General features: G+C 34.7%; 1 protein-coding gene across 1 annotated transcript; it reads left to right on the top strand.

Moving 5' to 3' along the window:
• The first annotated feature begins 767 nt into the window (after positions 1–767).
• LOC136804149 (DNA-binding protein SMUBP-2-like) lies at positions 768–25,738 on the top strand. Its single transcript, XM_067060885.1, has 16 exons — positions 768–1,039; positions 1,354–1,537; positions 1,959–2,232; positions 2,440–2,511; positions 3,155–3,283; positions 3,594–3,744; positions 3,981–4,086; positions 4,721–4,867; positions 5,149–5,303; positions 5,676–5,824; positions 9,767–9,890; positions 10,591–10,776; positions 11,124–11,306; positions 23,398–23,703; positions 24,010–24,635; positions 24,922–25,738. Exons 1-15 carry the CDS (start codon positions 787–789, stop codon positions 24,567–24,569), a joined length of 2,979 nt encoding a protein of 992 aa, XP_066916986.1. The 5' UTR covers positions 768–786; the 3' UTR covers positions 24,570–24,635; positions 24,922–25,738.
• Positions 25,739–26,648: the final 910 nt, after the last annotated feature.

The raw sequence follows: 26,648 nt of genomic DNA on the forward strand, positions 1-26,648 counted from the left end.
ATAGCTGTGATAGATCATTTCAATGAAAGTTGTTGGAATGTTTACAAGGCTCTTGACAGAAAATCGTTTGTTTTATTGTCAATGATGACAGTGTCGTTATTAATTTTGTTAGATCTGACATATTGATGTTTGTACGTACACTTTATAGTTTTGATTTCCATTGAAGAATCATATTCTGGTTTTCATGTTATTATTAAATGCTGTTTTAGAGCTTTAGAGCTAGCTTGTCTAAAACAGCATCAATAACATGAAAACCAGAATATGATTCTTCAATGGAAATCAAAGCTATAAATGATTTCTTATTGAGAATGCTCCTTGAAAAATGTAGGAGTCAAATTTTTGTTTCAGATCAGCCTAATATCAACACACCTCATCTAATAGTCATTTGGGAGAACACAACGGTCTATTGAATAACTAATTACTCCAGCAGCATTTTTTTCAATGATAATGTCACCTTATTGATTTGTCCTTTTATAACACAGTTGTTACAACAATTATCCCGTTTGTATGTACTGGCTGAGGGAAAGTAATGCATATGAAATTATTTGTTATTTACTAAACCGTTGTTGCAGTCGTTGCATTTTCCTAAACGACCTATTCCTATTGTATTATATTAACCTATTCCAACACTCTTCTTTAGAGTTGGAAAATAAGGAATAGGAATCACTGATGGAAACTATATTTCTTTACTTAGCATAGAGAGCAAAAACTTTAGTGATTATCACCTTCCTTTCATTCTAACTCTTGCATTGATCTCTTTAATTTTCAGTCTGAACAGATATAAAAATGAAAACAAAAAAGTACAACACAATCGACCAGTTTGTTGCAAAACAAAGGGAGCTACTAAAATTAGAACAAAGCGAGGAAGTGTGCCAAAGGCAACAAATTTATGAGAATAAATCTATCAAAGAACTTGTGAAGCGAGGAGTTTGTGTTAACCGGCTAAAAGTGGATCATCACAGAACTGGACTATTTGGAAAACACGTTATAGTTTTCAACTTGAACACCAGTGATTTACATTCCCATAAATTATCATCTGGTAATTATTATTGTTGACTCTTATTATGTCCACTAGCAGAATAGAAAATGTTTTGACAAAAAGAATATTTAAATTCATGACTTTACTTAAGTGAAGATACTTGGTTATGAAAAATGATAGATTTTTTTAATTTTTCAATGCCTTGTTACAATGGTAAGTAAATTAAGAAACTTTGTGTTTTTTAATGTAGGTGAACTAACATTAGATTTCCTTTCTTTTGCTGCTTCATTTAGGTAATTTCAGACTTAGATTTACAATCAAATCTTACTGCCTTCTTTTTTCACTCAAAAATTAGCTTCTTTTTTTCTATTTAGGAGATATAGTTGGTTTATATCCAAACAAAGGTGACAATGGTGACCTTATTGCATCTGGCTTGGTTGCTTCATCGAGACCTCCAAACATAAGTGTTGCTTTCAATGAAGCCTTTGACTTGTTAGCAACATCACTTTATCGGTTGATGAAGCTTACAAATGATGTCACATACAGAAGGCTTAACAGGTATGTCATGAGCGAGTAGTGATCTTTTGCATTTTTTAGAGACATGAATTATTAATAAGGTCTAGACAAGCCATCTAATTGATTGACATTTGAGATGCTTTCAGGTAAGATTTAAGAAAAGAGAAAGAGATCTTTATCTTTGGAAGTCCAAATAATTTTGGTTTGAAGGTTGGTTGAGGCAAAGCAAATCAACATATTTTTAAGGCCAGCCCTAATGAACCAGAACCTTGTATGATATTACTGACATTTTTGTTGCAATGAATGGCAATGGCCATACCCAAAGAAGTGCTTTGAAATAAATAAACATTTTATGCAAAAAGTAGGGAAAATTAAATTTAATGAGACTTAATTCTGGAGCTTATATGTTGAATGTTCCAAGTAGTAGAATGGCAAGTAAGCAAAGTTTTTTTTCTTTCTTCAGTGCTATCAATAACATGGAAAAGTCAAACAAAGAAACAAATCCATTCTTCGCTGCACTTTTTCCTTGCAAGACAGTTGAAGATAGTTATATTAATCCCACTGTAAAGATTACCCAACATTTCAACCAAAATCTTGATCAATCACAAAAAGATGCTGTGTATTTTGCAGTATCCACCTCTCTACCGTTATCAGTTATCCATGGCCCTCCTGGAACCGGAAAAACAACAACGGTGGTGGAGATCATTCAACAGCTCATCCAAAAATTTCATAAAAAGGTAATAAAAAAAACTCCTCCTTTTGTTCATTGAAATCTCCAGGATATCTAAGTTCTTTACACATGAAAATTTTAAGGAAGGTCTACATTTCTATTTCTTTTTATTTAGGAGCAATTTAGCAATAATTACATAATTTATAAAAATACATGCTAGATTAAATTTTTAGAAGTAATTCCTTGTATTCAAAATTATGATTTTCATTTTTAGATTTTAGTCTGTGCTCCATCCAATATTGCAGTTGACAATTTGGTTGAGAGATTGGCAAAATTAAAAACAAAGGTTTGCTTTTTTGATCTTGTGTCATGGACAGCTGGATTGAAAAATTGATAACTCAAATAGACTGAAGTGTCATATATATTTTATAACAATTTCCTTCGTTCTTTTGTCGAACTAATTCTTCATAATTGCAAGAAAAATATATAATATATGTGGTATTACTTCAAATTTCAATTAGATGCCCTGGGTGTTTATAAATACCCCTCCTTAAAATTGTTCACCTTTTTGGGGGGGGGGTATTTAAAAGAAGGGGGTGTTTATTCAAGGTTAATCAGCTTTATACCCTTGCATTAAATTCTGCTTTTGTCATTGAACATTACAAAGATTTTGATAAACTGATTATGCCCAAAGTCATCTAAAAACATAATTTTCTTTGTAAAGACAAATAAAGAGAACTTTTCTAATAGCATACATTGAAAATTCTCAATACATTTTGCGCGCAGTAGCACTTTGACCCACGTATTAATTGATGTATATCACAGCTGTGAGTAGCAGACACTAATCTTTACAAATATACAATAGACAAGATAGGGCGTAAAAATTCAAGATAAGATTTCAATAGACAAGATAGATGGACTTCTGCAACACAAGCAAAAAACTTTATGCCTCTTTTATGAGCTATAATCAAAAATCAATTTAAACACAGGTTGTTCGTCTTGGTCACCCTGCAAGGATCATTGAAGATGTGCAGCGATATTCACTTGATGCTATCATTGATTCTCATGATTCCAGTGACGTCATCAGAGAGTTGAAAGCTGAAATAACAACAAAATGTGTATGTTTTATTCAAAAAACACATTTAGATATTAGATATTCAATATATGCAACACTGCATTGGCTTCAGACGCAAAATTATGCATCCTTTTTTGTTTTACCTAGTCATTATTTGACGTAATGGCAGAATAAATGATGAATGTGTTTAGCCTGGGAATGTAAAAAAACCTTGGAGAGGGCTAGTCGATTTAATCATCCATTTCACAAGTTCTTGGAGTATCAGAATTAGTATTATTTTACCAGGAGGGAAACTTTATTACAATTACTCAAAATTATATGTATAAATAATAGTAATATTTTCACTTTGTCAGGCTGCAAAAAGTAAAGGTGGCAGCAAGCAAAAATGGGATGAAGTGAAGGTTTTACGTAAAGACTTGGCGCACAGAGAGCAAAATTTGATGAAAAGTATTCTTGTTGATGCTGATGTCATATTATCAACAACAACCAGTGCTTCCAAAGAAGGTAAGAAATTGCAGATAAATTAATTAAGCTTGGTCATTTTGAAAACATATGTGTTCTAATGTTTACTATTTACATGAAATCTATTTTTGTAAACTAATGATGAAAGAATTTCGTTTTATGGCTTTAACTCTAGTTAATTTGAGACCAAAACTTTGTCCAGACCAAGTAGACTTGCGTAGATCATACTATGTTGTGGATTTCCTGGCAGGATAACAAATTTTTTTATGGTTTTTTAGGTCCATTAAAATTATTGGAGGATGATCATTTTGACTTACTGATCATTGATGAAGCTGCACAGGCAATGGAAATAAGTTGTTGGATACCAATGCTTAAAGTAAAGAGGTATTAAAGAACTCAATATGTTTCTCTCATGAATACAGCTATTAGTCTTCAGTGATCAAAGTTCTTCCGTCTCAGACGGATTTCCGTCTCACAGAAATTTTTGTCAAAGTTTTCCGTCTTAGTTAGAAATGGTTATTTAGCAAGAAATAGTGATTTTATGCTCTAGAAACATTCTAAGTTGTTTTAATTAACAAATTTTAGTGCCTTTCTAGCCAATCTAGGGGGTAAAAAATCCGAAAATTTTCTTGATCTCGGCCCCAACAATGGTGGGGCCTGCGGGTGTCACAGTATACGGAAATATCTTTATCAAGAAATTTTCCGTCTCACAAAAAAAACTGCTTTTTTTCACTAGCCCCCAGACACTATCCTCCACCCCCATGTACGATCATTTTTTGGAAGAGCCCAATCACAGATGGAAATTGACTCACATAGATAACATTAACATGAGCATAAAGTAGAAAAACAATACACATAATACTTGACTCTAATTTGAAACTAATTGAAATTAAATTTCTTACAAAATGAAAATTCTATTTGCAAGTGTATCGATTGTATTTTGTATTTTATTCTAATTATATTCTGTCGATACTATGAAAAACCTCTTAAAACCTCTTAAATCTTTCGTTTTTAACAGATGTATATTGGCTGGGGATCATTTACAATTGCCACCAACTATTATCAGTGAAAAAGCGGCAAGAGAGGGCTTGGAAGTCACCCTGCTAGAGCGAGTTGTACATGGGCTTGGTCAAAATGCTGTACAAATGTTAACAACACAATATAGGTTTAAATTGTCCAACTCTCATTTTTAACCTTTGTAGTTTACAGTGTTAAAAGTTCTTCCTGTGCAGACAGATTTCTGTCTCAGTGAAGCATATAAAGAGATGCTTTTCTGTCTCATAATCATCCACTAAAATTTCAAGAATATGTGCTAAATGTTGTGTAAAATCCATTTTCTGTCTTAGATGAAAAGCCTTGCTTCGACCACTGATTAGTTAGTAGGTTGTTTTGCATTTTTTCCTGAATAATTTTTGTCTAAACTTAATGACTTTGTTACTTTCATAGAATGAATGATTTGGTCATGCGCTGGCCATCAGAAGAATTGTATGAAAACAAACTTGTAGCTGCAGACATGGTTGCAAATCACTTGTTATGTGATCTAGAAGGTGTTACCAAAACTGAAAATACTTCAAACCCATTGGTTTTTGTTGACACTGCAGGTAAAATCTTGATAAATGTTGTTGGCATTTTATGGCGTAACTAACAAAAGATCCTATTTATTAGAAATAACTGTCAGAAATTTCTACAAACTTTTAAACAACTGCTAAACTCTAACAAATAGTTTGGTAGTTTTGTTGTGAGTGGCTGATTAATGTCGCAGCATTATCTAACTAAATGTTTTTGAATTAGAGAAAGATTCGAATTTTGAGTAATTTAAAACCACTCCAACTATAAGGGAACAATATTTTAGTTTGTATTGTAGAAAGATTCGAATAATAGAGGTTCGAATTAGAGAGAGAGTTGACTGTAGTTTGGTAGTTTTGGCGTTTGTCATGCACCATTATCTAACTAATATTTTTTATCTCCTTAAGGTTGTAACATGTACGAACTGGAGGATCAAGAGGAAGATTCAAAAGGGAACACATGGGAAGTGGACATTGTCTATGAACATATAGTACAATTGGTTGAGGATGGAGTCAATATGCGACAGATTGGTGTCATCACGCCCTATAATCTACAAGTATTTTCTTATTTTTTATAAAAATTATCCATCTACAAAGGCACTAAACTTAAATTTATTCTTCTTTAAATTTCCAAGCCTAACTAAATTTTGCCAAAAATGCATGGTCTTTTGTAAGCTGCACACATCCCCTCTAAAATGTTTTGATAATAAAGGGTATGCTCATTGTGTATAAACTTCTTGTCTGAGAATTACCCCAAATTCAGCATTCCCTATATCAAATCATATCAGAGGGAATGTGTGCAGCCTAGGTATTTTTGGACCTACCCCGGTGGAGGTCCTATAAATTAACCTTTGTCCGTCCGTCCGTCCGTCCGTTAGTTACCAGCTTTTCTCGAGATTAGCTCATTAGTTTTTTCTGATTTTTTGCACAATGATGCAAAATGGCAATGCCCAAAATGTGACGGAGCCCGATTTTCGGAAAAAAAAATTTTTGCCCAAATTTGAGCCAAAAAACGGCTAAAAAACGGGTTTTTTGGACTTTGTGAAAAATTGGATCATTAATTTTTTCTGATTTTTTGTATGAAAGTAGAGTACCATCATAGGTAAAAGATGTCTCAAGCAGATTTTTGCAAAAAAATTTTGCTGGCTCAAAAAACGCATGTTTATCTATAAGAATCACTATTAATAAGCATACATCAATGTTCTTAGTCAAATTACTCATTTTGTTTATGAGATAGATGTTTTTATTGCTCACGAGGGCTTACTTTTGAAGAATATGTCTGTTTAGACAGGAAATTTTGACTGCTTAGCGTGTTTTTATAGAAAAACTGGCCAAATTCGATATTTTTTTATAAGCACATTATCAATTACTTAGGTATTAGCTTTTCTCGAGGTTGCCGCTTTCAATGTTTATGATTTTTTGCACAAAGATGCATAACTATAAACCCTCGAATGTGACGGAGCCCGATTTTTGAAAAAAGAATTTTTTGGGCAAATTTGGGCCAAAAAACGGCTAAAAAACGGGTTTTTTGGACTTTGCGAAAAATTGGATCATTATTTTTTTCTGATTTTTTGTATGAAAGTAGGTAAAAGATGGCTCAAGCAGATTTTTGTAAAAAACGAATTTTTCAGCTCAAATAACGCACGTTTATCTATAAGAATCACTATTAATAAGCATACATCAATGTTCTTACTCAAATTACTCAATTTTTTTTATGAGATAGATGTTTTTTTTTGCTTGCTTGAATCATGAACATATAAACGACTGGACATCCATCTCCTTTGTCTTTTTGAAGATAACACAGCTAGCTTCGTTGCCGCCTCGTTAAAAGCATAAAATGAAATAATAGATTTTGATGATATACCACTTGGGAATACCTTGCTAACAACGTCAAAACTTCGACAAAAGTTTCTGTCGTTCTACTCCTCTCAAGTCTTTTATCTATATCATAACAAAGATAACAGAGCCCGGGGGGGGGGTACTAGGTTTGCGAGGTGACGGGTACGTCCGAGCCGAAAATCGAAAATCGACCCTTTGAGAGACAAAATTTTGGTGATTTTGGGACCCTTTGAGAGACTTTTTCCTAAATTTTGGTCCATTTTTTCCAAATTTTGGTTTGATTTTCACCAAATTTTGGTCAAAGATGGTCTTTGGTCTTTGAGAGAGAAATTTTTGATTTTCGTGATTTTGGGACCCTTTCAGAGACTAACTTTTGAATTTGTACCCCTTTGAGAGACTTTTGAGGAATGAGAAAAGGTACCCTTATGGCTCGCACATACCCGGCACCCATTTTGCCTAAGTACCCCCCCCCCCGGGTAACAGAGGCAAAATCATCGTCAGCTTGTCAAAACTCCGACTAATATTTCAAAATTTTGACTTAAAAGTGTCTAATAATTTTAGAGAGTGTCACATTCTAATTTCGATACTCTTATTACACAGGCTCTCAACTTTGGCAAGCTATTTTTTTCAAGTCATAAAAAAAATATTGGAGTGACAAAAGGGATTCAAAAGTATACACGCAGTTGAAATTCTGCATTTCAGAGTTGAAAAAGTTGATAAAATATGTTACAAACTTGTAAAGAAATTCGAAAATAACTTTTTTGTGCATTAGGAGTAATGTTCAAGCTCTATCAATCTTTTTACCTAAATAATTCAAAGAAATAAAATTATAGTGGAATATTGTCGGATTTTTCATACCAATTTTGGAAAACAGGCGGCAACGAAGCTCGCTTCAAAGAGACAATAAAAGATAGATGTCCAGTCGTTTATATGTTCATGCTTGAATATGAAAGAATATTTAAAGAGCATGAAATTTTGGTTTCTAAACGGTTTTTTATAAGAAACAAACAACTAATTTTAATAGATCGTCACTATTTGTGTTCTGAATGATTGTTTAATGGTCACGCTCACTTAGATATCAATTATATATGTGTTAAATGCAAATCCAGGTAGGTCCATAAAAGTATCACTTGTTGGACTTGGTGCAAAATTGCTTCATTAGTTTTTCCTGATTTTTGGCAGAAAGATAGTCTAGCAAGCTAGACGACTAATTCATACATAGTAGAAATAAAGCAAAAAGTAATGAAGGGAACAATTTTAGTCGTCTAGAAACCTTTGTGCACTAACTCCAAACAAAAGAAAAGTGTCAATATTGCAATTATAATTTTTTCCTGCTCAAAATAATTCTTGAGAAAAAAAATATGTGTGGATTTGTGTATTGAAAGTTTTTCATTTGAGTTGATTTCGTTTTGAGAGTTTGTTGTTGCTTGATAAATTTTTTTCTCGCTACGCAAGTTTCTGCGTAGCTAGCCCCTGTATCTATAAAGCTGGAACACCGGATTCTTCCAGTCGTTTATACAGACTAAATCCCGTATTATTATCATTAGTATTGGTATTATTAGTATTACACGCATTATAAACGACTCCAGTCTAGCAGAAAGATAGAGTGCAAGGTACCCTAAAATGTGGCTGAAGTAATTTTTCTCGGAAAATTTTTTTTCGTCGTTAAATACGGATTTTCGTTTTTTGGGGAAATTCCCTTTTACCATTTTCCTGTTAGCAGCTTTTCTCGGGATTGGCTCATTAGTTTTTTTTAATTTTTTGCACAATGATACAAAATAGCAATGCCTAAAAAGTGACGGAGCCCGATTTTGAAAAAAAATTTTGGGGGGCAAATTTGGGCCAAAAACTACCTAAAAATAAGGTTTTTTGGACTTTGTGCAAAATTGCTTCATTAGTTTTTTCTGATTTTTTGGACAAAGATGAAGGGCAAGGTTCTCTAAAAAGTGGCTGAAGCAGTTTTTTTCGGGAAATTTTTTTTGGCCGTAAAAATCGGATTTTCTTATTTGGGAAATTCCCTTTTGTCATATTTAGGGAAAATGAGCATTTCTCGAGATTGGCGTGGTATTTTTTTCTTATTTTTTGTATAGTGGTAATTTGGGTAGAAAAGTGCCTAATGTTTGTTTTTTTTAGATTTTTTCGACTAATTTGAGCTCTGATACTCACGGTAATCTATTCAAGCTGCTCACTACACTTTCTTATTCCCTTGCTATTTGTCCTATTTTTTTCTGATTTTGATCGACAGGTAGGTCCATTCAGCATGTTGCTTGTTCCAGAAAAAAACTTATGATACCCAAAAGCTCTTTCACCAACCTCTGATATTCTACAAAAAAGGATATTCTGGTATTGCATACCTTTGGGGGAAGTTTTCCTTTTGTAGTACACACTTTTTGTAAGAGACAGTAGATTTAAGGCCAGCCTCTGCTGTTCTAATGTTCTTAAATTTTCTACATTTGTTTTTGATAGATTGTGCTATTTCACTATTTCATTCCCGAAAGCCTTTAGAATTACCCTAAATTTGATATCTCGGTAATCTTAATTCATTAATTTATTTTCTTAGCTTGTGGCTAAATTTAAACCTTTTGGCCTTATTATGATTGTTCTTATAAAATATCTTCAAAAGTGTGTATGATATCTTTAGTCATTGTTCATTGTTTCAGGTGGATATGATCCGAAAAAAGGTGCAACCAAAATATCCATCGATTGAAGTCAATTCTGTGGATGGATTTCAGGGACGTGAAAAAGAAGCCATCTTGATTTCACTGGTCCGGTCAAACCAAGAAGGTACAATCACTGACAAAGTGTCAGTTTTTCCACTAGCCTTTGTAAACCCTGGACTAAGCTAGCTATATCAGTTATGTTTAATCGGAGTTTTTCCGAAAGTGATAACCGCAAAGAAGCAATTGTAGTGTTAAAACTTTACCCAATAAGCCATTTCACAGTCGAAATGGATCATGGGTAATCAGGACTGATTGTACCTCCATAACGGCTTCCCATTGGCTAGGCGCAAAATTCTTCAACATTTTTCAAAACCAATAGTAAAAAGTCGTCATTAGTGCGCAGTGGTCCTGATTACCCATTACGCTTTTCGACTGTGAAATGGCCTATACAAAACAGTGCTACATCACAAACAGTCATAGAAAAGTAGATCTAGCTTCACCCATATTGGGAACTAGTACCCTTTAGGGTACCAGTTTCTCAAAAACTCGGACCAAAGATTTTGCTTGGTGAGGATTGAGAAATGGCCTCCAGGGTTTAAATAAATCTCTTTTTGTCACAAAATGAAAAGATAAAACCCAAGATGTCGAAGCAAAATAATGCGGCACCTAAACAAAAAAACTCGGTGCCGGCAAAGTTCATCCTTTTCTTCTCTAAGTGAGAAACGAAGTAGACAAAATGAATTTTTTATCTTACATTTATATTAAGACAATTTGAGTAACCCTTAAAAATAAAGATGAAAATATTTTCTTCTTTTTTCTCGTAGGCAAAGTTGGTTTCCTCAAAGAGGACCGACGTATTAACGTAGCTATAACGCGAGCACGTCGTCATTTATTCGTGGTTGGAGACACGTCAACCATTTCACGTCATCCGTTCCTTGAGTCGTTCTCTAATTTCATGTTTGAGAAGGCTGTGGTGAGGTCCCCACTTGTAGACCAACAAGATATAAACGGTATTGAATTATTGCTATGAAACCTTCAGAATCTCTCTGACACATAAAAGAATCGAGAATTTATCTTGAATTTTTGAGAGGATTCGCTCTTTCACGTTCAATTTTTAACTGTATAAGAATATGATAACGTCGTGTTTATAATCATCATGAATGATATTTGATAGGTCAGTGAAGGCGGAAAGTCTATCACCATTCTTCCCTAACACCCCTGCCTGGAAGTGTTTGGGATTCGAACACAGTCAATTGTGGTGCAAGTCTGTGGTCGAAACCTTCACACCTACCAATCTTGAGGATGTTATTTTGATAGCCCCATAATGATATTTGAGTTGTTTCTCTTTCCTCTTTAGGAATGCCAGGTACCACCAACACAAATATTGATATGTCACAGTTTGAACTTCCACCTGCAGTCAACCCTACAGTATCGTCACAAGGAAATAGCTCAAAAACAAATTCAAATACATCTACAATAAAGAAGAACGATATCAAGGAGCCCGAGAAGACGAAAGAAAAAATTACATCTAAGTTTTCAGGTATGTCTCGCCGGAGTTTTGCTTGTCTTTCTTTATTGCAATCTTTTGTTTATAAAGTAATCTCAATTCATGATATTCATGAATGAATGTTCAGGAATGACTTTAAAATGGCCCGAGATAGTTTTGTTGTTTAGATTCAAAATTAATGGCAAACATTTGGCCTTGGGTGCTTCCGTATAAAACATCACATCATGAATCGCTCGGGATTAATGATAAGATGTTTGGCGAGTAAGAGATGAAAAAATCAGTATAATTTTCAGCTACTTCTTTCAATCGATTCAAGCTTTTTACCATGAGCTCATCTGAAAAAACCCACAACGAATCTTTCTGTGTAGAAAAGTAAAATTCAGTTCGAGGGAGGCTTCAAGATATTCAGGATTCTTCTAAATGAACGGAACTAGCTGGGTGGATAAAATGATTTCATTTAGACAAGGAAATAATCACAATCATGATGTGTTTTCTAGGTTTATATCTTGGTATATAAATGAAATTACTTTAAAGATAAATATAAAGATTCCTAAACTTTTCTTTGAAATTCACATTCAGCTTTGAGTTCAGACATATCTTTGAGTAGGTCCCTCAGAAATCCTTTGTAAGCTAACTTAATGATCAAATTTAAATGAATAGTAACATCAAGCCCGAGATCAACGAAAAGTTTATCCAAAGCTTCTTGGTACTGAGGCTGTACCGAGGACTTGAAGTCTTCGAAATTCGCGAAGCTAACACAGTATTCCTTCACGTCTTCAAAGTACACATCAAAATTGACCAGGTTTTCACCAGTGAAATAATGCTTGATCGAGCCTTCATCTAGACATCGAATTAATTCTTCGAGAAGTAAAACCAACCAATATCTTGTATTTTTAATCACGACTGTGTCGGCAAATTTCATTGGCTTGGTAAATACTTCCAAGGCGATTTTTTTCAAGTAATAAGTAACAAATTTTTCACGTATAAACTGTCCAATATCCATGCAGCCAAACTTGAATTTATGGAACAGGATTTGATGGCTGATCTTTAAGATGCGATAAGCTGAAATCTGTTGACAACTAAATTGTTCTATGAGACGTGATTCAGCTAAGGAGAATGAAAATCTTGAAATGTCGGAGGCTGCTTTTCTGCTGGTTCGGTGCTTTTGGTACGATTAGTACTCCTTCTTCGAGAATCTTATTTCGGAACGTGTCACTTATGTTTAATTGTACCGTCTTCCAATGGTTGGCACACTCTGGCCAGAAACCATTCAATTTGAAAGCCAACACCATGTCAATATCACCTATCTCACGGTTTTTAATCAGTCCACGGACGCTAAACAATAAGGCAGGTTTCAAGCCCTTTCTCGTGGGGACTGTTTTGTCTAAATTGTTCTGGATGTTTGTAGAGTGAATTCCAGCAGCATTGGGGACTTTAAGTTCATGATAGTTTGGTGGTGTTTTGTCTAAATTGTTCTGGATGTTTGTAGAGTGAATTCCAGTAGCATTGGGGACTTTCTGTTCGTGATAGTTTGGTGGTGTTTTGTCTAAATTGTTCTGGATGTTTGTAGAGTGAATCCCAACAGCATTGGGGACTTTAAGTTCATGATAGTTTGGTGGTATTTTGTCTAAATTGTTCTGGATGTTTGTAGAGTGAATTCCAGTAGCATTGGGGACTTTCTGTTCGTGATAGTTTGGTGTTGTTTTGTCTAAATTGTTCTGGATGTTTGTAGAGTGAATCCCAACAGCATTGGGGACTTTAAGTTCATGATAGTTTGGTGGTGTTTTGTCTAAATTGTTCTCGATATTTGTAGAGTGAATTCCAGCAGCATTGGGGACTTTCTGTTCATGATAGTTTGGTGTTGTTTTGTCTAAATTGTTCTGGATGTTTGTAGAGTGAATTCCAGTAGCATTGGGGACTTTCTGTTCGTGATAGTTTGGTGGTATTGAATGAACATGGTAGTCTGCTACATCTAATGGAAATTCTTCATATTGTTCACCGTTCCCTCCATGTAAACTAACCTCCATGTATGTTGGTTCTTCCCATTTGCTCTGGCGTTTATTAAATAAAACTACAGGATTATATCCATGTTCGTTCACGCTATAAGGTATATCAGTACCAGCTTCACCCATTGGCCCGTGTAATGTAAAAGGTTGTCTACCTCGTCGTGCACCACTTCCTTTGATTAGACTTGAATTTTGCTTTACTTTGTAATTCATTGGCGCGTATTCCGTGGTACTTTCAATGTAATGATTAGGTCTATTGAGCAAAGAACCTTTCCGCCTACTTATATTTTTTGTTTCATCTTCATCACCGTAGAAACTGTTGTCACTGGGTAATGTTTCTGCTGATTCAGCAAGTTTTGGTAGAGTTCGTTTCTTAAAGAACTGGTAATCTTTGACATATTTCACACCATTGATCCGAAGATGTTGCTCTCTCTCGCGATAACATTCCCGAATGACAATCTCATGAGCCGTCCGTAAGAAATTGAACATCAATTTGCCAGCATTCAACTGTCTCTCAATCGTAAATTTCTCAAATCTTATCAAGGAATTTCCTTTAAGTTCGACTTCAAGGAAACCAGGGTTTGAACGGCATTCCTTGATAGTTTCAAATTGTAACTCATCATAAACTATCATGTAATCAACCTCGTAAGGGTTTCCAACTCGAACACCTTCCTTAGTGCTGCCTGACAAGACAATGGTGTACCCGTTATAAACAGGCTGTCTTTGAGTAATCTCTTTCATTAATTGACCAGTTTTTCAGCAGTCTCATAAAATAAATCAATTTCTTGCCGATTCATAATCCGGTTGATGGAGCCATTAATTAGTGACCTTCTTCGGTTTTCTATCGCATCTTGTCTCTCGAATAAATCATAAATGATTTTCCATTGTTTAAAGTATTCAACTTCCATGAAAAGCTTTCTAATACTGCGTTGGAATGGAAGTGTTTTAAATTTGAAAAGCTTTGAAATTCCAAATGTTCTACCTTGATTTTGTAGCTTCTTTTAGCCTGAAAATCAATAAAGAGTTTGAAACAAGATTATATATAGCACTTAAGTGAAAATACACATGCTCAGTCAAACTGATACGGCCTGTCCATATCAAGTTTATCTCAGATTTGTCTTGTCTTAAATTTTGGAACGCCTGCACCCTTGAATACACCTGGTAACCCTGAAAACAACAAATGGTTTCGGTCGAGTTTAACAGGCATGGACCACTGACCTTTATAATATCCCTGGACAAAACTATATCCGCCATCTTTGATCGAAAGTTTTTTTGAATTGATACCCGTAAAGAAGCCATTGCAGTGTTAAAAGTTAACGTCAAACGGCGCTGCATCATCAAAAGTTTTCGAGGGAAAGTATATTTAGCGCTCTCGATGCATTTACACCGCTATTGAGTAGTGCCGCCATTAGGGTACCACTTTTCAAAAAAACCCTGATCAAAAATTTTGCTTGGCTGGAATTGAGAAACTTGGTCCAGGGTATATAAAGGTCAGTGGTACGGACAACCTCCGAATTATGCGTCTAATAGAAAATCAATGCAACGTCTTCAGACATATGACGTCAATCCTACCTGGAAAACTATAAGCCAGTCTTTGCACGGTTTGATTAGCGTTTTGTTTGCTAAAACATAATATTTTAACAATAAATACTTTTTCTCTTGCTATCACAATGTTAAAATAGTCAACAAAGCCTATGACCGAAAATATTAAATTTCAACATTTCAACATGTGCTACGATAACAATCATCATGTCCTCCTATATCTATATTACGAAATCTTTCTGCGTATCAATTTACTGTATTGTTAACCTCCGTAGCTTTTTATTAACAATATTATGCACTGAAAAAAACTTAGTTCTAATACCTGCTGAATGAGACTAGTTTTTAATTCCTGGAATCATTTTTACTAAATTGATTCCCCCTACTAGACTCTTAAACGGCAAATTTCTTAAGAAAATGGACAAAAATACTCACAAAATGGTGAAAATAAGAACATGTTAAGAACATGTTAAGAACATGTTAAGAACATTTTTAGGCTTTAATCTCAAAAAGTTAAGAACATTGTAAGGCTTCAAAGATTTTGGATGCTCCTATAAAAATAACGTGTAAAGTAGAAATGTATTTCAAAATTGTTGATTCTCTATCTTTGATTAAGAGGCTCTCATGTTTTTCTTGCCTGGTATTAGTTGAGCATTTTACAAGAAAGTTCTGGATTCGATCGATGCACATTTTTTCTCTGTATAAACAACTCGATTTTTTAGCTTTAGGCCTAAGGTACAGTAGCATGGTGGCTCGACCAAAATTCGAACAAACTGGAGAGGCAATGTTTATGTGTTTATGTGTTTATGTTTCTTTTCTTTAAAGGTACAGTAGCATAGCCATTGTAAAGGTGCGACAGTTTCGGCAAGGACAAGCAGTGGGCCTCCATTGCTTGATTTCTTTTTTGAATTCATCTAGGTTTTTAAGTTTTTTAAAGTCATCGGGAAGGGTAGCCCAGATTTTAGGTCCCAGGAAAGCTAAAGACGATTTTCCATTCATTTCACTTTCAACTACTCTACTACGAAAGGAAATCCTTTTTCTCGTTTTGATCTTATATTGGTTTCTGAGAAACATTTCACTTTCTGATTCATTGAGTTTTGATTTAAATAGCTCAGTGGATAAGGATTGAATTGCTCTTTGATGGAAGGTGGAACCATTGTCAAGTTTCAACAGATCTTTGAATGATGAATTGTAGTCTGAGTAAACGATTCTCAAGCATCTTTTATATAGATTGTTGATTTTATCCTCTAGAGATCTGCTATGAAACATCCATATGAGAGGACAGTAATTGAAGTGGCATTTAATGAAAGCATTCATTAAGATTTCCTATATGCGATTCAAACGTCAAAAGATTATCGAAAGTTACTCCAAGAACCTTTGACGTTTTGGTATTGAAAACAGTCTCTTCTCTAATATTTAGATAGAGTGAGTCGTCTATGATGTTAACTATTAGCTGACATTTGTCAGCATTACCAACCATTTGATTAATCGAAAGCCATTTGAATATTTTTTTTGCTACAGAGCTTAGTTTACCACTTACTTCAACCCAGGTAGGAGCACTAACATAGGTTGTCGTATCGTCCGCATAATTCGCAACCTTAGTATCCTCGATGATGAAAAAGAGTTCACAGATATAAATATTGAAAAACACAGGGCCAAGGATAGATCCCTGGGGGACACCATCCTTGATCTTGATCCAGTTACTCAGTTCGTTGCCTATACTTTGGTCCTTTGTTGCCTATTTTCTAGGTAACTCTTGACTAACCCAGTGGAAAGGTCATCGAACCCGTATGCATTGATCTTTGCTACAAGTAATTTGTGGCACATGCAATCAAAGGCCTTAGAAAGGTCGATGAGCAGTTCCCCAAAAACGTATTTTTTGTCATTGGCTAGCTTCCAGACCTCTTCCATTGGGAGAAGAGAGGTTTGAGTGGGATATCCTTTCCTGAAACCACATTGTTGTTCATCAAAGTAGTGGTCAAAGTATTCTGATATTTGATTGTGATATACTCTTTAGTAAATTTTGGATATTACCGGTAGGTAGTATACTTATTGGTCTATAGTTACTTTTATCGTTTTTAGAATTTTTCTTGTAGAGAAGCTGCTTGCAAATAAGTGAGAGTATTTTTTAATTATTTTTGCTGGTATATCATTTTCTGCTTGAGACTTATTTGTCTTAAGGTCACTAATTATCTTCTCTACTTCGTCTTCGGTTGTTGTTCTGAACTTGAAGGAGTTTTCATTGTCTAATACCTTTTCTTTTACCTTAAGTATACTAGGGTGGTTTCTAAAAAGTATTATTTCATTTTGAAGAATATTATCAGAAAGTTTATTGAGAGGCACTGGTTCTGTTGGTGGTTTTTAGATCTAATTTTCAGTGATATTTATGAAGAATTTATTAAACATTTTTGCAATTTCTTTATCATCTTTAATCAGTTCATCATTTTCGACTAAGGTTATTTTCTCACTTACTAGTTTAGTATTGGTCCTTTATTAGAGAAAAAAGGGCGCACAGTTTTCCAAAATCTTTTATTGTCAGTGATTTGCTTTTCATCCAGAGATTCATAAAATCTTCTTTTAGTGTTTCTCAGGAGATATAAGCAACGGTTTCGCTGTTGGTTCTAATTATATTTGTTGATGTTAGAGGGGTCTTTTCGTTTAATGTTATTAAGTCGAGATCGATGCATCATGGCCTTTCGTAGTGATTTTGTCATGAAAGGTTTATCATTACCTCTTTGTATTTTAGTTTTTATTGGTGCTTCAGTGTTTAGAAGATTTACTACACTTTTCATTTTATGTTCAAAGTTGCGATTCGATTCTAGTACTTGTGTTGAATGATTTTTGAAATGGTCTTCGTTAAGATTTTTATAGCATCTATATTAAATGGCTTTAGGTGGACACTTTTCAAAAGTGGTTTTTAAGACGCTTATTGTGATGTTGTGAAAGTCCGATAGCTATTAGATACAGAGGAAGAGCCCTGAAAACTTCTTTGGTAATTTGTCCGATCAATGCATTTCGGATTTTCTGCGTTTTTGAAGCACGTAGGTTCGTTTATCAAGCTAGAAAGCTCCCTGCTAGCAAGAAACTCAGGCATTTTATGTTTGTCGATTTCACAATCATAGTTCCGACCCCCCTTTCTTAAGGGGGGATGACACCTTCCAAAAAAGTGAATAAGGGGGGGGATCAGAAATTTTTATTAAAAAGGGGGGGGGATAGCAAGGAGGAGATCGTTTAAGAAGGGGGGGGGCTTACAAATATTGTAGATTATTTTCCAGCACTGTTATGAAATTTGGTCTGCATGAAAGGAAGTTCTTTATTTTACTAAAAAGTGGTATTATATTTGCCAGACTTAATTTTTATTTACTGTTTCCCTTCCCCTTTTACCATAAAAAATTTAACCCAAAACCCTTGGGGGATAGGCATTTTTAAAGGTTGGGGGAATGTCAAGAAGGGGGGGGGGGGGGGGGGGGTCATTTAAGAAGGGGGGGATCAGACCCCTTTCTGCACTATGCACAATTGAAATCCCCCAGTAGTAAAAGTCGGTCATGATCTCCTATAGAATCGAGGCTATTTTGTATAAGCTCTAAATGTGAATTTATATTGTCTAAATGCGAATTATAAGAGCAACTCAGTAGCCATTTTTGCTTCTTCAGATTGACCTCGATGAATATAGCTTCATAAATCTTGTCTTTTAATACGAGTTTAGAAGGAATGTCCTGACGTACGTAGAGTAGAAGACCTCCTCCCTGTTTGTCCCTGTTCAAGCGATATGGACGCGAGTAGTTTTCAATAATGAAATAATTTTCAGGGAATGATTCGTCAATCTTAGTTTCAGATACCAAAAAAATGTCTACGTTATCTTTGATAACTAATTTGAGACCTTCAAATTTGTATCTTATCGAGTTGATATTAAGATGTCCTATGATGACGTTTGCGACGTTATTAGTACGGATTTTGCTCAGAGCCTTTTCTTCGAATTCATAAGATTTTTCCGTTGGTTTGTCAAGCAATTGGGGACCATCTACATACCTTTCACTGTCACCTTATTCTTCGTCGTTGGATTCGTCGTTGTCTGTACTGTTTTTGTCGTTTTCATTGGTTTTGCTGGTGATTTTTATGTTTGTGTTTTTTCTTGGTATTTCTTTAAGGTTCGTTGTGTAAGGTGTTAATGTTGGCTTCCTTTTCGACGAAACTTCGTCAGTCCGTAACCGTTTTTTGAGTTTGCCCGAACGCGGTGTACCCATTCAGTATCGTCTAGGTTCAGATTATTTGCTTTATCCAGCCATTCCTTTAGAACTGCTCTTTCAGTTTGAGTCAGGTCTTCCGTAATGCTTATTCCTTTATAGTCGTCATTATAGTCGTCGGCAATTTTAGAAGAAGATGCCCCCCCCCCTATTAAAAATCGTTTAAAAAATGACGTGAGCGAAGCGAGCACGAAAATTTTTGGGTAGTTTTTCTCATTTTGGTCGAAAACTGCCAATTCTAAGATGTCAAAAAAGCGAAGGGGCGTCAAAATTTAGTAATCAGAGGCGTGTTTTTGCGCCCTTTATATTTCGGCGCCCCCCCAAGAAATCGGCCGCTGGGGGTGCCCCCTGCCACCACGCTACTGCTAAGGTAGCTCGATTTCATAAAAGTTTTCAGATTTTAAATCATTTATGCTTGTTAGGTTGAAAAATTTTATCGTTTGACATAATTAGACTGTTGGCTACTTATAAAGAAAGCATTGTGTAATTCTGTCATGAAAGAATCTCTTTTTTAAAGATCAGTGTTCAATTGCATGAATTATCTTGCATTATATGTCCCTACATTCTTTTTCTTCTATAAGAATGTACTCTATATAGGAATACTCATGATGAAATCGGCCAAAAAATTTAAAATATCATAGAATTTGGTAACTGAACCTCAAATTGCCTTTTTAGGAGCCTTTTTAATTGTAAACTGCTAAGTATTATCTCCAATAATAATACTCAAGCCTCCCAAAATAAGTCCCAAAAATGTCATATTTTTGCTTGAAGTATGTATTAAATGTTGAAAATAAGTTGGATTTGGATCTCAACCTGAGAATGCCATAATGGAATTTCAAGATGAATTTTCTGAAATAGTTATGAATCCATGATGCAACGGAAAAATACCATTCTTATATAAAAAAGTATGCTTTCTATAAGAATAATCTTTTCAGAGCATGACGCTCTATTATGGTCTAAAACCTAAAAACTTTAAAACCTGTTAAAACCAAACTTTGAAAATCAAGTAAATTCAGAACAGCTTAAGAACATTTTAGCCTGGAAATCCTCAGAACAGCTGATGCTTATTGCAATCGATTCTAACAAACTAAATTTGTGTTTTTTTTTTCTCTTACTTTCCTCTACCGCAATGACTCTTTGTCAAAGCTTTTTGTTTAGTTAAGCCTCTTGTATGCGATTATTGTTGTTCTATTAAATAAATAGGTACACGTTTTTTATAAGAACATCCAAAATTTTTGAAGTTGTTAAACTTTTGAGTTTCAAACCCGAAAATGTTTAAATGCTCTTAAATTTACCATTTTTGTGCAATCTCCTAAGAAATTGGGTGTTTCAGCGTCTGCGAAGTCAAATGTTAATTTGTTCTTAATATTTGGGCATCAAAGCCTTAGGTCTTTTTACAGTTTGTTCTTATAAAAAACACTGAATAAATAAGTATGTAATTTGACGCTCTACATAAGTGTCTCTCCTCTTGATAGAGGCGGCATTGTGTATGTTGTCTTTTCCATCAGCTTTTGTGTCAGTTTTGTATTTTTCAAAGATGATCGTTATAACGCTACGTGTCAAAAGATAAAAATATTTTTTTCTGGTTTATCGGTTAGTTGAAGTTTAATATCATTCTGTTTGGTTATATGATGAGAAGGCTAAAAGTCGTGTTAGTGCTTTTTACCAGAAAAGAAATAGATCTGATTAGAATCATGCCATTTTTCAAAGTTTTAAATTTAGTTTTTAAATTTTAAACAAGTCATAAAGTTTCGTATGAATCATGAGAATTTTACTTTTTATAAAAATTTGTCCGCTTTTTTGGGCGTACTGTATTAACACCATTATGTTTTACTGTAAGTAAAACAATGACTGTAAAACAATGACTTTGAGACCATATTTGAAATAACACATGAGTCTGCTTTGAATTTATTGTGTTACTTTTTTTGTTTGTTGAGTTGAGTTCTCCACGTATCTTGCTCTGGTACTTCATATATTTTAGACTACTAGGGGAGACCAATTTGATTAGTTGTTTTCATAGTGTGCAAGGGGGTTCCAGGTCCCACCTTATCCTAAAATTCCCACCTTCAGCCCAGACTCCCAGATCCCAGCTTAAAACAAAAAAAATATACTATATAATTCGAGCCGTGGTTATTTTCGAAAACCCTGCCTTTCGCGTTAATAAATTCTCGCACTCATTTTACCCGCGTACTTTTACTTAACTAGTTATATAAGTGTAATAAGGTAAGCAAAAGTAAAAAAAAATCATTCTTAAAGATATTTATTCAAACATCAAATGACCTGTAATAATAAAAAGAAAAGTTTAGCATGGTAAAAATTTATTTATGAAATATATAAAAAAATATACACGTTGTTTTTTTTATAAGGAACACGTTTATAAGGAACTCGAGGCTGAAAATGGTTCAAAAAATAAGGAATTGTTAAGGAACTTCTCAGGCTGAGAATAAGGTGATTTGAAAATAATGTACCTTATTGGGACTAATTTGACCAAATTTTGATCTTTCAAGGGGCAAAAAGTTCAAAATTTCCTATGTAGTAAGGAACTCGATAAGGAACTTTGAGACGGAAATTTTCTGTAAAAATAAGGAGCTCCAGGCTCAGAGCAAAGTTAAGGTTCCTTATAAAAAAAAAACGTGTATCATAAAATCTGAAAATAAGAAATTTTACTTTAACTTTTTCCAAAACACCCAAAGTCCCACCTAAAGAAATTAACTCCCACCTTAACTTGTTTCTCCCACCTAAAACCTGGAAAACCCCAAATCCCACCTGAAAATTTTCGACCCAAATCAGCAAACCCCCCCCCTCCCACTATTCTGGGGGGGGGGGGTGCACACTATGGTTTTACGGGCCCGATCGACCCTGAAATTCCAAATATCGAATTAATCCATAACATTGACCTTTTTGTGTCTTTTTATTTTCTATTTCGTATTTTTTTGTCAAGATTTAGTAATTTTTACTGCCTTTTTAGGAGATTTTACAGTTTTAACTCTACTTTTATTATAATTTTTTCGCCGACCGACCCTCTTTTTTGGGTAGTTTGGCCCGTAAATTAAATTGGCCTCGCCCTATAAGGCGTTTTTTCTGTGACCTAAAAATGCCTCGTAACAAGGAAGGTTTGTGATTGTCCTTTTATAAGAGATTAAGTTGAAGAGATTACAATCCACTGGAGTCCCTTAAAGATTTTGCAGCGTTGGCATATTGTTGACTTCACCTCCGACCTTGGTTTAAAGGTTTTGTTTTTAAATAAGGTGATATCGTTTGCTTACTCATCAATTTTAATTTACTAGCTTTTTCACATTGGATTGATACGTTTGTGGAGCAAGAAGATCAGAAAGAGGAAAAGAAAAACATTTTTTTGTTTATATCAGCATAATATAACAATAGGCAGACACTGTTCTGATATGAAATATGTGTCTGATATGAAACGGAAACACTTATGTAAAAATAAAACCTTTAAATCAATCTATAGTAATGTCAACTACGCCTTTTTTTATAAGAACATAAGACTTCGATGGCCAAAATATGAAGAACAAGGGACATTTTTAAGACTCCACGGACTATGAAACACCCAATTAATTAGGAAATTGGACAAAAGTACTAAGAAAATGGTGCAAATAAAAAAAATTTAGGTTTAGAACTCATTAAGTTATAATAACATTCGAAGGCTTCAAATATTTTGGATATTCTTATAAAAACCGTGTATTTCAATAGGTTTCAAGTTTCAACAGGCTTTACCCTCTATAACATTTTCTCTCTATCAAATTTTTCTATGTCAGTCAGAAACTCTCAGGTTTTTGTAAAAATTTCTAATTCGTTCATCTTAACTACAGGAAAAAACATAATTGTTTGAATTTATCTCTCCGTCCAATCTAGGTATTAAAAACTACAATAGTAGGGATGTAAAGAAATGCCCTAATTAGTGTAAAAATATTTTTTTCATAAGCTTTTGTAATGTGAGTGACGTTTCTAGAATGCTTTTATTTGTGGTAGATTGTGAAATACAGTTGACTACTATTCGATACGACCCTGTATTCGATACGCTCCCTTATTCGATGAAAATCTAATTCCTATTTGAAAATCTAATTAAAGAGATTCAACTGTATTCAAGATTAGCTCCGGATAAAGTCAAGATCGCTCTTAGTAGGGGGCCAATCCTTAGGATCCGTGACATCTTTTATGCGACGCAACCGCATGTAGTTAGTTCGAAAGTAGGAAGGTTTTTAAGACTTTTTTGAGAGGGGGGCCGCGAATTAGGCCCGGCAAAAGTTTTTTATATCATGTACGCTCTAAAAATTAATTTCTCAAATTGATCATGATTTAAATTCATCTTTTCAGATAAAACGAAACGTTCCAAACAATCCAACAATGTCAATATTGTTACACAACAACAGACACCAGAATGGACAGATGCAGAATTACAACAAAAACTTATCGACATTGCTGAATCATCATCATCGAGTTCCCACCCAACTAAAGCATTGGAATTTCCAAGTCACTTGACAGCCAAACAACGAGCATTAGTACACGAAAAAGCTGAAGAGCTCGGCTTAAGTCATCAAAGTATCGGTGAGGGCCAACAAAGACGAATCGTAGTTGATAAGAAGAAAAAGAAAGAAACTGTGGATGTTGTGAGCAGTGTTGGTAAGAGACTAATCAATCTACACAAGCACTTTTACCGTTATTGATGGGCAAAAAAAAATTTAAAGTTTCAAAATGAATAAGCTTTTAGGCTTTCTGTTCTTCATATTTTTGTTCTTTCCCCAAAAAAGGGGAAGGCATTCCTTTTCAAAGTCAAATAAAATTGGGTGTAGCCAGGATTTTTGAAACTCAGCATTGGTGAGCTGTTAGTAAAACAGGTCCCATGTTATCGATGTATAGTTTGGCCTCAAACTGTACTTGATTTAATCGCTAGTTTTTGACTAATGTGATTTCCTCTCTTCTTTTCAGCCCAACATGGAGAACTATCTGAAGCCACGTGTCTAACATGCTCAGCACGCATGCCTAAAAGCAACCTACAACTTCATTCAATCAGATGTTTCACGAAAGCAGCAACTGAAAAGACCGTTCAAGAGAATGGGACCACTACAAGTGGAGCTCGTCCTAAAATGTCAAGTAAGAGTAACGCAAAGAAAAAGAAAAGCAAGACTAACGAGAACACAAAAAGTAAAGGTGGGCCGGCAGACCCTGATGAAGATATTGATAGTCTGCTGGAAGAGTTCACCAAAATGAACAATTCATGTGGTTTTGGCCAATGCAAAATAAGCATCAAAACTCTAGGCCAGAAATGCACTTTCTGTTCCAAGATGTTTTGTTTGACACATCATATGGCGGAGATTCACGGTTGTGGTCATGATATACGCATGCGCGCTAGACAAGATATTGCAAAGTATGGCAGCGCAAAGCCTACACCCATGAACAGGACAAAGAAAGTTCAAGTGCAAAAGAAGTTAGATAAGAAATTGGATGAGCTGCAAGGGGACAGAAAAAGGAAAACTAAGAAGAAATGAAATCCTTTGCAGTTTTGTTGGGTTCATTTTGTTAACATCCCTGGCTTTTGATTGGTTTTGAGAAAGGTGAGTTTTTATTTTATTAAAGTAAACTGAACCCCGTTAGTCTCATGTATTAAGTTTTGAGCCACCTTTTTGTATACACCCCCTTTCTTTCTTTCGTTCTAGTTATTTTCAAGTATTGTTAAAATAGCTGTTCCCTCTCATTAGCCATTTTTATGTTGCAAACGGAAACTAAATAGTTTTATCTCGCGAAAAACACGAAGACCCAAATAAGAAATCTGATAACAAAAGCAGCCTAAGAGCCTTGATGAGAAAAGTCTGTTTGATTACATTTCTCCTCTATTCCTAGGAATGAAAATTTTGGTAAGAAGGTTCCTTATAGAATCATGATTCCAAGAAAGTATTCATAATTCTTGTCATGGTTTTTGGATGGCTCTACAAGGTTCTTGTTGGTATGATCGTGTTTTTATTTTTCTAGTATATTTTATAGAACATTTTATTGGATATTTCATTGGACACATGCAAGCCAACTTTAATGGCAACCTAGTGGAAAGCCAATCAAAAACGGCTAGTTTGCATCTTGCGTTTCTCTAAACCAACCAGGGCAAGAGAAGAATATATATTTTTCTTATTTGTGTGTTTTTGAGCCTCTTTGTCACTATCAGGACTGGGAAACTTTCGTCAGGATAATAAATTTTGTCGGAATCCAGTGTTAAAAGTTCTTTCGTCAAAATATACATAAATATACGTAAACAGTTTTTTCCGTCTCAAAATTCTGCATAGTTCACCAAAATCTTTCAATCATTGCTGTTAAGTCAAGTACTAAAGTCATTTCATTGCACGTTAGCAAATAAATTTCACACACAACTACGAAAAAATCAAATAAAGAACGATAAATTTCCCCATCCCTATCCCCGACCAGTTAACCTTTCCAGCGCGCAACTTTTTAAATTTTCACGCTGTCAGCGCGCAACATTTTTTCAGAAAATAGACATGTTCGGTTATTTTATCATAACTCAAGAACTATGAATCTTTAGAAAAAAAAGTAAGGTATCCCTGAAAAGCTAATTAAATTCTACAACTTTTAGACAAAGTACCAATCCAAATAAAATATTCCAACAAAAATGGTAGCCTCACGTAAACCACAGTTTTTTTCACGTTTTGCGGTAATGTTACTTTTTTTTTGCATTTTTCACTTCTAGAGCAAAAAAAAGTGGGGGGAAGTTAATTAAAAAATCTGTCTTTGGCTATTTATCAATCCATACATCATTTTGAAGTAATATACCAAAAATCAGCATCCAGAAAAATCTGTATGTGTCACACCAGCCGCCCAAATATCGGTCACTTTTGCCGAAAATCACGATTTTCGGCTAAAAAAATCCAATATATACAATTTTGAAGTATTTTGATGATAATGTGTTTCCAGAAGCAGCTACAACATCAAAAATGGTTTAAAAGTATTCCCCAACTATCTAAGCAACACTTTCACTCAGTATTCTTAGCTCCTGAAGCTTTTGAAGGGTATCGGCTACCGTGAAACTAGATGGCAAGTGGTCAAAATGACAAATAAATGGAATTTTTATGCTAAAAACAAAACAAAAAATATAAGATATACTTACTGGATGTTTTGCCATTATAAAAACAATGTTTCCATGATGAAGAAAAGTGGCCTAAACCAGTCAAAAAATCCAAGAACTTTAGCAGTAAGTTTGAAAAACCCATTTCTTGGTCGCCATCTTGATTCAGTGTTTTTCTCTACCTTTTCTCCGAAATCTGCTGCCTCACCACGTGATCAAAACATTACATCACCATATATCAAAAGAAAGCTTAGAACCTCTACTTTCCGTTTCTCTTTACTTCTACGGCTGGCAAAGAAGCCAATCGGAGAAATATAGCTTAGAATATCACTATGTCAAAAAAACGACTATACACGTCTGTCGGAACGTATGCTCGACGTGTATGCACGTCTGCCGGGCTGAAAAGGTTAAGTGACACCATCCCGCGTTTTGAAAGTAAAACAACAGATCCTCTCTCCTCATTATTGACTCGACTCGCTTTGCCTTCCTCTCCTCATAT

This window comes from Clytia hemisphaerica, unplaced genomic scaffold (assembly GCF_902728285.1).
Source record: "Clytia hemisphaerica strain Z4C2 unplaced genomic scaffold, Clytia hemisphaerica genome assembly, whole genome shotgun sequence".
Lineage (NCBI taxonomy): Eukaryota > Metazoa > Cnidaria > Hydrozoa > Leptothecata > Clytiidae > Clytia > Clytia hemisphaerica.